Here is an 18,459-nt window from a genome sequence, read left to right as displayed (position 1 = left end):
CTCAATAACCTTGTCATCATAAGTAGAGAATAACAGATAAACTTTTATGCAGCTACTCGTGTGATGTACATTGATTCATATGCTGGAAAGCAACAAATTAACTGTGCTTTAGAATCAAGCATCTGCAATAACCAAGTCTCTTTTGTTCTGTTGATGTAACACACTCATTGTATTTTCTGTGACATGTACATCGCTTTGGAGAAAGTCATCTGCTAAATGAATAAATGGAAGTGTAAATAGCGTAATTTTAATGGTCGTGCAGTAGTTGACGGTGCTGGGGTGAGCACCCTAACTGTGGTTTATAAACGCAAGGTGCCATTTATCTTCCTTGGCTGTACTCTGATACTGTATAACTTGAATATATATGCATGAACATTCATGCATATATATTTGTATATATGCTATGCTATGCTATGCTATGCTATACTATATATAGTAAAAAAGTTAACGAATAATCATTTTCATATTAAAGCAAAATCACCTACCTGTCATTGGCTGTGGTCTTAAAGTATGGCTGAGCAAAAAGGAATGTATTTTAGAAGTTTTCAAAAGCTCAATATGAGGTAGGTAAACTGTCAATTTGAGGTTGTCCACAGTTTTTGAAGAGGGAAAAAATCCTCTCAAGAATCAAGTCACATACTTCTTTCCATTACAAAAAACCTATTTGTGGTTTTGAGTGCCCACTGTTGTGTGTAGCTCAATCACATTTCATTCACATTTAGCTTAAATGTGTATAATGTATGTCTTTGCCTTAAGGTCCGTTGACAGCACCACTGTCAAATCAAACTGCAGCAAGTTTTTTATCATTAAGGCTCCAAAGTCTTTCAAAAAACTCAGGAAGTTCTGTGGTGTCTGACAGACAAATATAACTATATCATCAGCTTGAACATGGAAGTTGAAATCATGTAACATACATCATTAGTGTGTTACAATGCAACACAGTGATGAATTTATTTTGATAATAGCTTATTTGAAATTTTACAGTTTGCTATGCCCTCTGGGGATCATGGTGGCGTGGTGGGTTTACTCTGGGCCTGCTATGTTGCGGATCTGGGGTTCCAGCCTTGCTTGGGGTGCCTTGCGGTGGACTGGTGTCCAATCCAGGGTGTGTCACCTCCCCTTTCAATCTGACAAATGTATGAATGAATGAATGTGTCTCTTTGTTTTTCTATGTATTAAACATTCAGAATTATGGACAATATCAGATTAATTTTCTGCATTTGGCAACCAATCAAGGTTCTTCTGTATAGTAAATTAAACATACATTTAATTAATTAAATCATTCAATATCAATAACCACTTTTCCAAATACATGGTTGTGGTGGCCCAAAGCCTATCCTAGAAGATTCAAGAGTTTATTGTCATGTTTACAGTAAACAGTTTGTTACACCGTAAAATGAGATTCTTACTCTGTGAATCCTCTCAGCAGCCTATGACATAAATTATAAGGGCATAAGGAAAGAAAAACACAAGGCATAAATCACAAATTTACAAGAATTACTATTAGTGCAAAAATCCAAGAAACTAACATATACGTATATAAAGTGTGCAGTGCACAATGTAAACATGGAAGTTGTACATGTGCGAAGTCCTGCAGAGGTAGATTGGGTGTATTTGCTGTTGAAAGGGGATGTGTATTTCTGTGCGCAAGGTATGCAGAGGTAGTCTGTGGTCTCTGATTATATTGGCGTTGTGGATGCGTATCTGTGTGTAGGAGGGATGGGGGGTAGTTGACACCTCTCAGGCTCAGAGGGTGAACTGTGTCTGCTGTGATGGGTGGAGAGGCAGTGGATGGGTGTTGTTCACAAATCTGATGGCCTGTGGGTAAAAACTGTTTTTCAACCTTGAGGTTCTGGCTCTAACACTCTTGTAGCGCATGCCTGATAGTAAGGGTGTGAAAAGGCTGTGCTGGGGATGACTGTTGTCCTTGATGATGTTAGTGGCTCTCCTAATGGTTCTGGCCTGGTATAGGCTCTCCAGTGATGGTAAGGACATTCCAGTGATGGTTCGAGCAGCTTTCACCACTCGCTGTAGCACTTTATGATCCTGTACTGTGCAGCTTCCAAACCACACTGTGATAGAGCTGGTGAGGATGCTCTCGATCGCACACCTATAGAAGCTTCTGAGGATTCGGCTTGGCATGCCAAATTTCCTCAGCCTTCTCAAGAAATGCAGATGCTGACGTGAGTTCTTGACCAGATGTGTTGTGTTGTGAGACCAGGTGAGATCTTCAGTAATGTGAACCCCCAGGAATCTGAAGCTGCCCACCCTCTCCACCACTGTCTCACCAATATGCAGTGATGAGTGTTGCTCCCTCCTTCTCCGTGGATCTATTATCAACTCCTTTGTTTTGTTGACATTGAGCGAGAGATTGTTGTTGTGGCACCACTTCACTAGGTCAGCCACTTCCCTCCTGTATGCCGACACATTGCCTCCCGTTATCAGTCCAATGATTGTCGTGTCATCAGCAAATTTGATGATGCTGGTGTTGTTCTGGGAGGCCACACAATCATGGATGAAGAGTGCGTAGAGCATGCGGCTCAGCACGCAGCCCTGCGGAGTTCCTGTGTTTATGGTTATTGACCTGGATGTGTGGTTCGCAATTCTAACGGACTGGGGTCTTAGAAAGTCCAGAACCCAGTTGCAGAGGGTGGGTGGCACACCAAGATTGTGAAGCTTGTTGGTGAGCTTTGAAGGTATTACTGTGTTAAATGCTGAGCTGTAGTCAATAAACAGCATTCGAACATAGCTATCCTTGTTTTCCAGGTGGGTGAGGGCAGTGTGTATTGTTGTGCTGAAGGTGTCCTCTGTGGATCTGTTCCGTCTGTATGCAAACTGGAGAGGGTCCAGAGTGTCTGGAGTGATGGTCTGGATGTACCTCATGGCGATTCTCTCGAAGCACTTCATAACTATTGCAGTCAGTGCGACGGCTCGATAGTCATTGAGGTAGGATGCTTTATTATTTTTTGGCAGCGGCAGGATAGTGGTCCTCTTTAAGCAGGTGGAATTGAGGCTTGTGCAAGGGACAATTGAATATATCCGTAAAACATCAGCTAGCACCAATGAGCAGGTTCTAAGTACCCGTCGAGGGATGTTGTCTGTTCCGGCTGATTTCCGTGGGTCTGTCTTCCCAAAAGTCTTTGCCACTTCTGCAGATGTGACCATGATTGGTGGGTTCTGTGTGTTCCCACCAGTCAGTTTAACACCCAGTGGTTCGTTGTTCAAGACCTCGAAACAGGCAAGAATTTGTTGAGTTTGTCAGGTGTGATGCGGCTGTCAGTGATCTCACACCTGCCTCTGCTCCGATAGTCTGTGGTGTTCTGTAATCCCTGCCACATGCGGGGTGTCAGCAGTAGTGTAATGACACTCCAATCTCAGTCTGTATTCCCTCTTGGCAGCCCTAATGGCTCTTCGAAGATCATACCTGGCCTTCTTGTAGTCACTGGCATTGCCTGAGACGAATGCAGTAGAGTTAGCACGCAGCATGGATCGAACTTCACAGTTTATCCACGGCTTTTGATTGGGGTATGTCCAGATCTGTTTGGTGGGCATAGTGTTCTTGATGCAGGTGCTAATGTAACTGGTTACTGCTAACGTGTAGTCATCTAGGTCAACAGTACAGTCCTTGCGCATGGCAACATTCTTAAACACCTCCCAGGTAGAAGTGAGTCACGGTACAGCCTGCACTTGACACTAGCCCATCACAGGTCAGAGAGATAGTTAAATGAATAAATATTTCAAATATATATTAAATATAATATATAACAGAGGGGGGTGCGGTGGCGCAGTGGGTTGGACCGGGTCCTGCTCTCCAGTGGGTCTGGGGTTCAAGTCCTGCTTGGGGTGCCTTGCGACGGGCTGGCGTCCCATCCTGGGTGTGTCCTCTTCCCTTACGCCCTGTGTTGCCGGGTAGGCTCCGCGACCCCGTCTGGGACAAGCAGTTCAGAAAATGTGTGTATAATGTATAACAATGGCAACAAGAAAATACATATAATTTATAGTAAAAATAACAAAGTGAAAAACCGATTGACAAGTTGAGTTTTCATCACTGTCAAGAAAAAGGAACTGTCATCCTGTAGCAGAGTCTTTCTAGAGCTGAAGGGCAATAAATTCACACTTCTCTGCAACCACAAACAAGGAATATATGTACCACCCACAGCCAAATAGCAGCTGTGAAATGGCTTGCATCTTTTCCATATGTGCGCTGTCATTTTAAAATAAAAGGGGAACTCTTCTTACCGGTCAAATCTAAGTATATTAAGTACATTTTCATGTGGGGAGGAAGTGTGAAATGCATTAACAAGCTGGCATGCAGTCATTTGTTTATTATAAGAAACACAGGAAACATAGGGGGTAAACTGACTGCCCATGCGAAAACATTTACTAGAATATGAAGCAAAATATTGTAGCACACAGCACCATGGGCTTGGATGGGCAAAGAAGGACACAGAAGCAGCATTCACCCTGAACAGTTTATTTGAACACAAGTTCCAGAAAATAATACTCATGGGCCAAAGACCCTATTGCTTTCCAACCTGCCCCTACAACCAGCCTTCTCACTCCAAGGCTTTCTCCAACACCCTGGCAGACATAGTCACCCCATCATTTCTCCCATAAGTGCCCCCATTGGTTACACATGCTATTGACAAATTACCCACAATGCAACTATTTACACGAAACAATTTCCCACTTAAACACAGTAACGCGGGTCGTTAGAATATGTATCACAATTAAAAGCACAAAGCAAAAGCAACTGAAGGTTATATGATCCTTCTGCGTAAGATGTAAGTGTAAAACTGGACTGTGATACAAAACTTTAATGTGCAATTTCAATATAAATGATCTTGTGGCATGTGTTGGGTACACTATTACAATAAGTATACTTGACCATTGTATTGTTTTAAAAAGGGACATGGTATAATTATTTGGATTCAGTACAAGGCTTGATTTGTAATTGCATCACTAGTTTTACTAGTTTTTACTAGTCTACTGGTAATTATTAGTTTACAATTTGAAATTATTGACAAAGATTACACTTTTTATGTTCTTTCAGACAAGTGTCAAACACTGTTGCTGGCGAGCTGCATCTACATATTTTTTCTTAAGCCACTTAGTTTATGTTTATGTTTAAAGGATCAAGATAATTCTTTGTGTGTTAAGAAAATGTATTACTATGCTGCATTTCGGAGGGGATGCGGCAGCGCAGCAGGTTTGGCTGGGGCCTGCTCTGTGGTCTGCTCTCTGGTGGGCCTGGGGATCAAGTCCTGCTTGGGGTGCCTTGTGATGGACTGGCATCTTGTCCAGGGTATGTCCCCTCCCCCTCCACCCTTGCACCCTCCGTTGCCAGGTTAGGCTCCAGTTCGCTGCAAGCGGTTGTAGACAATGTGTGTGTATTTTGGTGACAACATAATAGAGATAATTAACCAAATAAGACCAATTCATAAGAACCCATTACCTTTAAAACCTGTGAACACTCCACCCAATAGAAATGGATTTACTTTGTAGACCTGAAAAGGTCAGAGACTGTGGAAATAAGAAAACTAAAACATAACAGAAAATGCTAAGGGCGGCACAGCGACTAGCGCTGCTGTCTCACAGTGCCTGGGTGGAGAGATAAGACATAGGTTTGAAGCCTGCTCAGTTTGTGTGGAGTTTACAGGTTCTCCCCATGTCTGCATGGATTTCCTCCCACAGTCCAAAGACATGCTGTTCAGGCCAGTAAATACATAAAAAACATACTAATATATTGTTTTGATAGAACATGTTCAAGTATGCAAGCATAGAATTAATAATATACATTATTGCTGTCCAATTAAGATTAAACCTTTTTTCTGGAAATTTATCTGTATGGAACAATTTCACTGCAGCTGAATAGTTTACCTACATTTTAAATCCCTGCATTAAAAGGCACAGTATTTCAAAAACGAATTTTGGCTTTTTATTTACCAGTGCAATAAACATAAAAAAAAAAAAAAAGTACACTTACAAATTGCAAAAAAGGTTTTGGAATCCAACATGACTGAAATCAAAAGTTCTGCAAACGTTCATAGTTTCCATTAGCTACATATTATTTTCACTTTTGTTAAATAGATACCATACTCAATTAAATGACCAAAATTGATCTTGAGTGGAAAAAGAAAAAGTAAATGACAAGAAATAAGAACACCAACTGTCAAAGATTGAAAAAAAAAAAACTTATAGATCTTCTTTTTTGTTTCTCCAGGTTGAGCACATTGGATTGCCTACATATTCCCATATATATTGAGTTCAGCAGAGTTAACATAATCATCATCTGGCTGTAGTTTCAAAAAGAAAGAAACAGTTATTACCATCTTCTTTTAGACATTAGACATTTCACCTGTAAAACTGCAGTGGGAAGCTAAAATTTGAGGGGCAGTAGTGCTTTCACATGTCCCAGTTAGTAGTAAGGGATTCTCAACGCTGGTTCTCCAGCCCATGAGTATTTCCTGCTCCCAAGATCGCAAATTGTTTGAGGGCCAATTGTCCTCTGTCTAAGCACTGATGTTGTGTCTATTAAGCTGCACTTTCCCAACAATCCTCACGCTGTGCCCTTTTAGGTGTACCCATGATTTGCTAATCCACAGCAGATAAACTCAGAAAGGAGAAATACATACCTCATCAAATTTTTTCCCAGTCATCTTTCCACAGTCGAATTTAGGGTGGCTAAAACAAAATGTTTTTTAAAAGTGTGAGACCTTATATTACGTAAACATCCTAATTCATAAAACTAAGTTTGTCAGATTTAAAAAGGACAGAAGATACTGAATCTTCACCTAATCCAAATTACCTTTCAGGAGATGGAAGGCGTGGTTTGGGGGCAGATTTACCACAGGTGACGCTGTCATTATTTAAACTGAAAAATACAGTTTTTTTTGGCATTACTGCCTATGCCTTAATTTTATCAGATAAAAATTAATAAGATTTTATGTAAAGTAAAAATGTACCTGTAATTTACATTCATGTTCATAGTATTAGGGTTTCCTCTTCTGTAAGAAAATAAGAGAACTTCAAACAACGTCAGCGAGAACATGATCAAGGAGAAAAAAATGTAATAACCGCTGGGTGCAAGAGGGTGATGTTCAGCCATAATGTAATGCAAAATAAAATATAATAATATTCATAATTAACTGTGAACCAACCTGGAAAATCTGTTCCAAAATGACCTGTTCATAAAAATGATTATTGTTATTCACACAGTGAATTGTTCTTATGTCAATTTGATTGAATCTGTAATTTTAAAAATGTTTAAGGTGACAAAATTGCATAGGTCTAGAAAAGTTCAGAGATTTTCTTGCCTTCTTTCTGGTCGAGATCGTTCTTCCACAAAACCATTAGGGCTTCTTCTGTAGGTTAAATAATAAGTGATACATGATAGCATGAAATAAGTAAATTTCTAAAAATCATTACTTGATCACTTAAAGGAGCTGACCAATTAAAATATTTGCCAGAATCACAACAATGTTAAATAGAATGTGGCTGTGTCAATTAGATATATTTATTCAGCATCATATGACCAACTTCCTACCTGCGAGAGAGTTGAGAAATTGGCTCCACAAAGAGGTACTGGTGAAAAAGAAAATCATGCCATTGCGTTACTTTAGCTTTTCAATTAATTATTACGTTCAATACTGAGTAAATATTGTAAATAAATTCTGTTTAAACTGGAACAGGAAGTGTCTATGTATATCTGCTATTAATCAAATATATAATCATATGAAGCAATACACAAAAATAATCTGTTTATATTATGTACATGCATATATTCTATTATATATGTTATTTGTACACATGCATGACCTCGCCTCTAAGAAATGTGCTGAACTTGCCATGTTTTAGTAATCATACATCTGTATAAAAATAAAGATAAACCATGCAGTGGTTCACTGTAAAGACTCGGCAAAAAAACATCTATTTAAGTAAATAAGATGGGAAAATATATACTATTTATTTAAGGAACAAAATGCTGTACTTTGGTTACTTGCCTATTATCACCTTGTGCTTTAAGATCTGCGATGTGTTTCCTGGAAGTGGAAGCCAACAATAAATATGGAGAAATGTCAAATACTATAGTGCAACACTTTGACCTTATGCAGCCAAATGAAGGGAGGAAGCTTCAAACGGTTGTTTCAGAGTGCTAATTATATTAATAAACGAATACATGCAGAGGTGGCAATAAACTGAACAGAATGAAGGGCTTGTTAAACAACTGACAATGACTCACATTGTCTCACACACACACACACACACACACACACACACACATTTTCAGAACCGCTTGTCCCTTACGGGGTCACAGGGAACCGGAGCCTACCCGGCAACACAGGGCGTAAGGCCGGAGGGGGAAGGGGACACACCCAGGACAGGACGCCAGTCCGCCGCAAGGCACCCCAAGCGGGACTTGAACCCCAGACCCACCGGAGAGCAGGACTGTGGTCCAACCCACTGCGCCACCGCACCCCCCATACTCACATTGTCTCCTAGGCTAAAAATGCCTTTAAACCAACAGATATATTATTCCTTAATTTACCTAGTGAATTTGAAGAAATTACATCAATTTGATGTCTGATTTGCACTGTGATCAAATTAATGACATTTAAAGGAAAGTTCTGAATGACTTACTTGTATTTTCTTCTCATCAAAAAGCACAGTCCTCCAAAAAGGACTACAGTAGCTCCTACAGCTGCCACAGGGATGGTGATATGCAAAGTGTTCCCCTTAACTTCAGAAAAAGAACAAAAAAAAAAACTGGTTTTAACAACATATTCATATGAATTTCTCTAATTTTCTAATCATCATAATAAATCTGATTCCTAGATATTTATATTGGCAAAATCTTATTGCAATAAATACACAGAGGAAATTTTTGTAATCTGTTATTTTTTGTTCACCTAAACAAAATATATTCAAATTCAGTTTTAATTAATGACTACAATTTAGAAATCTTGTTACATATTTACCTATTATAAACTCAATAAACTCAGAGTTATAAAACATATCAAACATAACACTACACAGTAAGGTTAACCGAATAAGCCTAAAAGTAAACACAAGATGAGACACTGACACTCATGACACAGTGTATCAAAAAGTAACAGCAGTCACACAGTCAATGTAAAAAATTCATTTATAAATTCAGGAAAACACTGAACATTATTCTATACCCTGTTGTCATTATGGAAATGTCTGTATCATAATATACATACACGCATCATCTGAAACCGCTTGTCCCATATGGGGTCGTGGGGAGCCGGAGCCTAACCCAGCAACACAGGGCAAGAGGTTGGGGGGGACACACCCAGGACGGGGTGCCAGTAGGTCGCAAGGCACCCCAAGCGGGACTTAAACCCCAAACCTACCAGAAAGCAGGACCTGGTCCAACCAAACCCCAAACCTACTGGAGAGCAGGACCCGGTTCAACCCACTGCGCCACCGCGCCCCCCCATCTGTATCATAATGCTGCAGGAAAAGAAAGTGCACTGTAATAGCTGAGCAAAAAACACAGTTCTTATATTTATCTTCGTTCCTTGATGGATAAACCAGATGTTGTAGATTTTTTCCTGTAATATTTCCATCTTATAAATTATTGGAGCAGTAATCCAAGTTGTAGTAAGACTTCCAAGTAACAATGGTGGTAACTTGCTTAAGCCAAATAATAAACATAATTAGGTTAATTCCTCCATTTAAACCCATGTTTCCTTAGGTTAATGGCATCAGAATAGAGATAAATGCATTTGTACAATGACAAAAGGTTTGAAAAAGCAATCTTTCAGTTTTTTTCCTTCTCAAAGAAATTAAGTCTGAGAATGACAGACACTGATAGTTTTAGTAATTACTACAACAGAAATAGAAGTTTAAAGTTAACGGGTCAAAATTAAGAATGAACATTATTGAAAAGATAATTACAACTAAAACTAAAATAGGTGCAAATATTATACATCTGTCCTGCGTGTGTTCAAGTACCAAAGACTGGAATCAATACATTAAAGTATAATGCGTGCACAAGCACAAAAAAATGAACAGAAGTTTAAATCAGATTAATAAAAGCTCTGTGCCCTAAGGGATTTGATTTAAAAAAAATCTATATTTGTATGATTAATATCAAATGTGACAAAATATCTGCATAATTTTGTTTAAATTACAGCAGCCCACATACAGTGCAAACATTTATTACAAGTAATCATTAATACATCAAGAAAAATTAAGTAGCAGTAGCAGTGAAGTAGCACTGGCTGTAGAGAATGGTATTACATGAGGCAGCTACTTATTTTAAGTGGCTCCTTTTAAAAAAAAAAAAACGTTGCCCATCTGCATCAACAAGCAAATAATTAGAAGTAGTTATACAAAGTCAAGGGGCGTGTGGGGCGCAGTGGGTTGGACCAGGTCCTGCTCTCTGGTGGGTCTGGGTTCAAGTCTGCTTGGGATGCCTTGGGATGGACTGGGTCCTGTCCTGGGGTGTCCCTCCCCCTCCAGCCTTGTGCCCTGAGTTGTTGGGTTATGCTCTGGTTCCCCATGACCCCATATGGGACAAGTGGTTCAGAGAAAGTGTGTACGCAAAGTCATTATGTGTATCAATATTAAAGATGACCTTGCCTGTCAAGACACTGTATGTTTTATCACTTCAAGTTTAAATACACACTCACACTGTCTGAAACAGCTTGCCCCCCAGTTTTGATACATGTAAACTTTTATTTGCAGCTGAGATGCAGAGATGAAGCCATGCTGTGTGTCAGGGAGAAGGTTGCTTGTTTTTCTGGTTCAACATCAACAAGTCACTTATCTGTTCTTTTAAGGTATTTCTCAGCAGTTAACAGTTTGATATGCGAATTTCACAGTACAAATTACATTAGCCCATTCACTGCTATTCTTGCAAAAGAGCCTCCACTAAATGAGTGAAACCTGTAGTGGTATAATGGTACAGCTCACAAAAAAATACAGCTGTCCTGACTGCTTCAATCTCTGATTAGCAATAGCATAACTCACGTTTGACACGCAGATTCATTTTGCTCTCACTATTCATCCCTCCATAGAAATTTGCAGCGCAAGTGATATCAGCGTCATCGTCATGTTCGTTTGGAACAAAGGTCAGCAGAGACTGGACCTCCCACTTTCCTTCACCGATGCTTTTGTAGTGGGTGGTGACCTCTTCTTTACCGCCCCGACTCCAGGTGAGCTCAGGCATGTGAGAAGGGCAAGTGTGAATGACAGAGCAGGTGATGGCATAGGGGCTCCCCTCATAGGCTTTTTCACGATAATGGAGTTTTGGCTCTTCAGGTTTTTCTGTGTAAACGAGAATCCAGAGGTTTTAAAGATGACACAATTCAGGCCACCTTTGTGATTTTTGACCAAATAAAACATGCACTCTCAATGTGGAGGAAAAGTTATATAAAAGTAAACATACCAGTGACAAAGACCTGAGCACAATTATCCTTATAAGAAAAGTTTTCTCCACCAGGAATTTCAATCCTGAAGCAATATGGACCAGCATCGTGGTTTTTAAATTCAACGATTTCTAAAGTGCAGTTCTTTGAGCCCAGATCTCCCACCATCTTTGTGCGACCTTTGAAGTTCTCCACTATTTTTGTATCATCTTCATGGTAAATGAATTTATCTCTTGCATTCCCACTGTACCATATTCCCCTGAGTTGCGAATGGGACTTTTGGACACCAGGGTATTCAAAGCTGCAGGGTATCACTACACAGGATGTGGTCAAAACCTCTATCTTCTTAATGACTTCTGCCTCCCATTCAGCACAGGACACAGGACAGCAGAGAGCTGTTGAAACAAAATGTGGGTAGAATTAGTTCCGAGAGAATCTGCTGAAACTGGTATGGGATAGCTAGGAGAGATTGGCTAATAATGTGAATCTGGAGTTTGAAGTAAATTATGATTACCTTGGAGGGAGAAAAAATACAGCACCAGTCTTGTGAGTACATCCATATTTTATGTTGTTCAGTGACTGAAAATCAAGAACAGAAGCACAGAAAAAAGAATTAAATGTGTTCACAAGAAATTAATTTTCATACTGATGAAAGAAGCAATATCATCAAAAGCATAATTTAAAGGAATTGTTCCTTTCCCAACCATCAGCAAGTTAGAAACCTGAAAATTGGTCCAGTGCCTAGAAAACCAGCCATGATAACATTCATTTCCCAAAATCTGATGAAATCTACGCCTTTGAAACACCTAGAAACATTGATGTTGTGCCTAGTAGACTTTTTTTCTGAAAAACAATTCAGTGATTACTGATATTAAAACCAGGAGGTTCATAGTTACTGAACACCAACCTTTTCATGTGTATACATGTCTTTGTGTAGCTACGCTCCTCCACCTCTGCCTGCTTGGTGGTCCCATGCAAAAAAGATCCAGAATAAAAAGCATGTTTTTTTCCCTCCCTCTGTCACTCAGAGCTGCTGAATCTCAATCAGCATTTAAGAAGGGTCTCAAAACTCACCTCTTTCAGACTCACTTCTCACCTTATCTCTTAACATAATAAACATGTAAATGTTTAATAATTTTGTGAATTCTTGAACTGATAAACTTTTATGCATCTACTCATGTGATGTATACTGTTGTATACTTAGACTTTGTTATTATTATTTGCATATTGTGGCCATTTTGTATATTGTTACTGTCTTGTGTGTAATGTTTTCCACCAAACTACAACCAATCCCATTTTGCTAAGTTCTCCCAATGACAGAAGGAGCGAGAAGGAGATGTCGTTTCTTTGTTCGGCTTTTCTGGCCACTGGCGCAGTAGGTTGGACTGGGTCCTGCTCTCCGGTGGGTCTGGGGTTCGAGTCCTGCTTGGGGTGCCTTGCGATGGACTGGCGTCCCGTCCTGGGTGTGTCCCCTCCCCCTCCAGCCTTACGCCCTGAGTTGCTGGGTTAGGCTCCAGTTCCCCGTGACCCCTTATGGGACAAGCGTTCAGATAGTGTGTGTGTGTGTGTGTGTGTGTGTTTGGCTTTTAGTGGCACCCCAGTGGCTGTGAACTGAAACAGCATGCCCACTGCCCCTGGATTTACTGTACCACAAGATATACACAGTATACTAAGATTCACTATACCACAGTAGAATAACAGCCTAGGGAAAAAGGGTGGAAAGAGGAAAATACAGTTGCAGCAGATCCTTTCCTTTAGTGTCAATACTAGGGCACCACACTTCTGTTTGCTAAACATTACAGAAACATACTGTTTTGCTGGCTTTCAGGCCCAAGAAAATATTTTTATGGATGTGGATTATATTAGTAGACTGTAGGATAACTGTTCTTATCAAAGAATCTATAAGCTTGTAGATCGCAAGTGTCAAAATATTGTTAATTTTATTTCATATCACCTGCAGGGTGTTTAAATCTATTACTTTTCATTAACATCTCCAACACCTGCATTTTGATTTCCAATTTTGTAGTAATGGTCCCAGATGATATTGCAAGACCATGGATATTACCTCTCTTTTTGAATAAAATTTGTTGACCTGAAGTTGCAGTGAATCAGGAATATAAGCATAAAATAAAAGTGGTGCACGCGCTCTGGAGAAACACCTCTGAACTCCACACCATTCCATTTCCCTCTGAGTGACAATGCACATTTCCCTGATTTAATTATCACAAATATTTGCTGATCCATGCAAAACCACAAAATACTCAATTCATAAAAGCAGTACACACATACACACACACACATAATCTGAACTGCTTGTTCCATACAGGGTCACAGGGAGTTGGAGCCTAACCCAGCAAACAGAGGGCATAAGGCTGGAGGGGACACACCCAGGACAGGGCGACAGTCCGTCGCAAGGTACCCCAAGCAGGACTTGAACCCCAGACCCCCCAGAAAGCAGGACCAAGTCCAACCCACTGCACCCCCCTTGAAAGCAGTACCTTGTTCCACAATTCTTCTCAAAATATGACACATACATTATGCAGATATATATCAGATACAGGAAAATACGGTACTTGACATACTGTAAGTGCCCAGAAGCAGTTTTGATCCATGGGATCCAAAGACATGTACAGTATGTAACTGCTCGTTTTTATACATGCGCCTAAACATTGTTGCAGTAAATAAAAGTAAAATTTTTAACACATCCTGACTCACTCCAGAATGGTGTGACCAAAACTGAACTATAAAATACTAGTATATCCATTAGTTAGCAAATATTGCTATATTGTAAAGGCTTGGGTGCTTTGGCAAATAAAAAATAGGAAAGGAAAACAATCAACAGTATTCCTGAAACCAGCAGAGTTGATAAAAATTATTCAAAATAATGAGGTAATGCAAACATCCTGAACCAATCAGTTAGCTTTGATTTCAGATTTCTCAACCAAAGTTCTTCATCTACATGTTTGAGTTTTACAATGGATTAGGAGGAACACTATTTTATAAGAATATTGTGAGCTAAAATACTCAAGTTCACACGCAAAATAACAATTATAGGAAAAAATTAACATGAAAGTGAGCATGTTTTAGAACAGACATTATTTTCCACAGAATTTCATCATTCTGTAAACTGTGTTTACTACTCTGAAGCAAAAATCTACGGCTAGCAAGCTCCAAGTCATTGCTTTGCCTGGCAAATGCCAGTTTTTTGGAGCAATTAGAATCAAATCTCAAAATAAAAACAAAGCAAAACAATAACTGGAGCTGCAATGGGATGGAAAAGTGAGAATTTTATGCGAGCAACTGAAACCTTAATATGACGTGATACAAAGTACATCTCTTCTCTAACATGCAGCGTTTAAAGCAAAAACTGATCATGTTGTTACCTTTTTCTTCCCCTTCAACTTCTGAGAACAGGAGTGAAAATCACAGGTTTATATTACAACACACTTTGTTAGAGCCTGACTTTAGACACATGTTCAGCTGAACCCCTCAGTTTATTAAGCATCAACTTCCTTCACTTAAGACACACGTTCCTTCACATCTTACCTGCCCACAATCCTTCTTTGGCACATAGAATGAATCATACTGAACTACACTGTACATAGTTATTTTTGATGGCACGGAAACGAAGGCACTAGAGGGTGATGTTTTTTTTCACAAAGCGGAACTCAAAGACACTAAGAACCGAAAAGGCCACACTCCCAGCTCTTGTGGTGAATGCATGCTTGGGGTTCAAACCACTTAATTCTGTAAATGTGCAATATTGTCAAAAAAATACCAGGACCGCTATCACATACACTAGCTACTGTATGAAGAAGGTGCTGTGAAGGGTTTTAAAGTCCCAGGTTCTTTTTGTCATAATGGAAGTTTATATTTGCTTTTAAATTCTGATGTTTATTACTCTTTGTACTGGTGATCCAAGATGTATGGAGAAGTGAATAAGCTCTGTCATGTTTATGTTGAGAGATGGTTTTATAATGAAATGTGAAGATGTTATTTTATGTTTGTGATGTGGAATATTGGAAGTTTTATTTTATTCTTATGGTATTGAATAAAGTAAAAAAAAAAAACTGAAGAAGGTGCTGTGACACTGAACAATATTACAAAGTTAAATCAGACATCGGAGATGAAAAAACCCAAGAAAATGATATCCAACACCATGATTACATCACTAAATCATATTTAACCATTTGGATTAGGTCGGATGGGCTTTCAAAGGGAAATATAGACAGCTGATAATAGTGACATGATTATTGGACTCTGAGGGGGTGTGGTGGTGCAGTGGGTTGAACCACAGTCCTGTTCTCCGGTGGGTCTGGGGTTCGAGTCCCACTTGGGGTCCCTTGCAACAGACTGGCGTCCCGTCCTGGGTGTGTCCCCCACCCCTTTCGGCCTTACGCCCTGTGTTACCGGGTAGGCTCCGGTTCCCCGTGACCCCGTATGGGACAAGCGGTTCTGAAAATGTGTGTGTGTGTGCTATTGGTTACTATTACATTGTCAATTTGTGCTAAATTCGTTAGAAATCACACACACACATTTTCAGAACCGCTTGTCCCATACGGGGTCGCAGGGAACCAGAGCCTACCCGGCAACACAGGGCGGAAGGCCAAAAGGGGAGAGGACACACCCAGGACGGGACGCCAGTCCGCCGCAAGGCACACCAAGCGGGACTCGAACCCCAGACCCACCAGAGAGTAGGACCCGGTCCAACCCACTGCACCCCCCTATCAGGGATAACAAACTTTTTTAAATATAAAAGCAGGGTTCGTAAAGGTGGGGGGTTGGATTTTTCTAAGACCTGCACTGGACGGGGATGGATAGTATTTTTAAAGTAGACTAACAGGAAACAGCCACACGTCAGCATCTCTAAAAAGACCTTTTGAATACTCTCTCCCCATGATGTCAACATCAACCAGCCACAACAATTATTAAATCCTAAATGTCAGTAATTGAAATCACAGCCGAAATAGCAGATTTATACTATTAAAAATAAGTAATAAACATGTCAATGTAAATTAAATTAAGTTTTGACCCCGTATGCTCTTACATTCCAAATGTTCACTTACTTGGCCTGTGATGTCCTGTGTATGTAGTTTTTTTTTTTTAAACCTCTGGCCAGTGCGGCATCTGTTTGTGTACCATTTTAAAACAAGTTAAATTTGGCGTGAAGAATGAAACTTTCCATTCTGTTGCTTAGAATGCGACAGCAGCCAGGAAGTAGGGGGTTTGTGCACCTGGAAAGCAGTGCTTGCTGCACACGCAAACGTGGAATGTTGTATAGTGTGCATACAGGGAAACGAATAATAGTCTGAGCAATCTGGCAAAAATCAGCGACAATGAACATTGCTCTGATCCCAGTGTAATTATCCTGTTTACCCACCCACTCTCGATAACTGCATTCCCTAATGCAGAGTGGTGTGAACCTTCAGGAAGGAGACCTCAGTCCATTGCAGGGCAATCAGTCGTTCACCTCACACACAAGGGCAGTTCAGAGTCAATTAATGTGAAACATGTTTGGTCGTACTGTGGGTTGACAAGTAAGCTCCGCTAGAGAAAAACGGGAGAGCAGGAAAACTGCACAGCCGCAGCAAGAGTTAAAGGAGTATGTCAGCCCACATCCCAGGCTCTGCAGGCCCCAGCAGTATATGTTACATCACCATGCTACACATTTAATATAATGTGTTCATATTTAGTTTTATTTTGTTAATCTTTTTATTTCTGTAGTTTAGCAGTGTTTTGCTTGCTCTGGGGGGCGTCTGGTGGGTCAGGGGTTTGAGTCCCGCTTGGGATGCCTTGCGACAGACTGACTGGTGTCCCGTCCTGGGTGTGTCCCCTACGCCCTGTGTTGCCAGGTTAGGCTCTGGCTTGCCACAACCCAGCTTGGGACAAGCACTTCAGTCAGTGTGTGTGTGTTTCTGTGCGTGTTTGTTTGCTCTGGCCAAGCAGTGTTTTTCTCAGATGTCACAGAAACCAATGTATAGCTCACAGGAGAACAGAATAATGCAACAAAGAATATTACACATTACATTACATAATACATTATGGTAACTTTTCCAAATCAGGGCTTTAACACTTCATATAACAATTTTAAAGTAATTTTGAAAATTTGCATTGTGTTTTGTGCAGAATAACTGCTATCTTGCAAAAAGATGTGCTGCAGAAGGTAAACTCAGCACATTCCAAGTATTTCTTGCTTCGCTTCATTCAGGTACTGAAATTTTGTTTGCTTTTGTTTGTGCTAAACTTTTGGTCTCTGCACCTAAGAGGGTCACCTGGAAATCGGAATCTTCCCCAAAACACCATACAATTTCGAGCCGGTCAGATACGGGAAACAGAGAATCCAGAACTCACGCAGTCCGGTTTCACCATGAAGAAGACAGGATCACGCTGCAAGACTCCCTAAAAGAAAAGGTGAATGGATCCCAGGACATGACAACAAGGAAACTTCTCAGAAGTAAGTCTTTCATTAGTCAAAGTATTGCTTTGCATCTGCGGTCGATGGCTCCTACACCCCTCAGAGCAGTGATGTGTGCAAAACCGCAATTGTTGAACACGGACGTCTTTGAACTGGCCTGATACACACCTCCTTCAGTATTAAATTAAATGCAAATTCATATTAAACGTCAGGCTGTATTAGTTTGCTCCCCGTGCTGCCGGGTTCTGCTCCGGCTCGCCGCGACCCTGCTCAGGACAAGCGCTTTCAGACTGTGTGTGTGTGTTTCTGAAATTTTCTTGAATGCTTGAATGTCAAAGGTGCATTCATTTCTATTAGTAGACAGCTGACAGTTTCCTGACCAGCTGCAGATGTGTGTGTGAAAAAGAGGAAGCACCCTGTGTTGTCTTAGATTGTGCCTGTTAGGTCAAGACCTTGACTGAAGGGCACACAGCAGGAAACAGTGTGTGTACAAGCAACAGAGCCAATGAGCATCATGAATCTGTATGAAATGATGCATTCTGATGAACTACTTTTAATTAATTTGTGGTAGACTTGTTTTTACAGCCTGTTGTTTTGTTAGCCTGGCTGATTGTATGAGATCAGTAACATTCTTGCTGATTTACT

At 40.3% G+C, this 18,459-nt stretch overlaps 1 protein-coding gene and 1 long non-coding RNA gene across 2 annotated transcripts; both read right to left on the bottom strand.

Moving 5' to 3' along the window:
- Positions 1-6,545: 6,545 nt before the first annotated feature.
- Positions 6,546-7,186, bottom strand: LOC108930321 (uncharacterized). The gene is made up of 4 exons (XR_001965833.1): positions 7,161-7,186; positions 6,966-7,007; positions 6,809-6,874; positions 6,546-6,684 (listed from the first exon to the last, which is right to left on the bottom strand). It is a non-coding gene; the product is annotated as an uncharacterized LOC108930321 (long non-coding RNA).
- Positions 7,187-8,636: 1,450 nt separating this feature from the next.
- Positions 8,637-14,852, bottom strand: LOC108930308 (sialic acid-binding Ig-like lectin 14). The gene is made up of 5 exons (XM_018745503.2): positions 14,783-14,852; positions 11,914-11,978; positions 11,420-11,794; positions 11,002-11,298; positions 8,637-8,740 (listed from the first exon to the last, which is right to left on the bottom strand). The coding sequence occupies exons 2-5, from the start codon at positions 11,957-11,959 to the stop codon at positions 8,637-8,639; spliced, it is 822 nt and encodes a 273-aa protein (XP_018601019.2). The 5' UTR covers positions 11,960-11,978; positions 14,783-14,852.
- Positions 14,853-18,459: the final 3,607 nt, after the last annotated feature.

This window comes from Scleropages formosus, unplaced genomic scaffold (assembly GCF_900964775.1).
Source record: "Scleropages formosus unplaced genomic scaffold, fSclFor1.1, whole genome shotgun sequence".
Lineage (NCBI taxonomy): Eukaryota > Metazoa > Chordata > Actinopteri > Osteoglossiformes > Osteoglossidae > Scleropages > Scleropages formosus.
The sequence above is the reverse complement of the archived record's forward strand: the minus strand, read 5'-3'. Positions and strand labels throughout refer to the sequence as shown.

Excerpts from the sequence above, each read along its gene's own strand:
- LOC108930308 (XM_018745503.2), bottom strand. The coding sequence starts at position 11,959 with ATGGATGTACTCACAAGACTGGTGCTGTATTTTTTCTCCCTCCAAG. Across the intron at positions 11,795-11,913 it reads GTATTTTTTCTCCCTCCAAG|CTCTCTGCTGTCCTGTGTCC; the intron begins GTAATCATAATT and ends TTGTTTCAACAG. Across the intron at positions 11,299-11,419 it reads TGCTCAGGTCTTTGTCACTG|AAAAACCTGAAGAGCCAAAA; the intron begins GTATGTTTACTT and ends TCGTTTACACAG.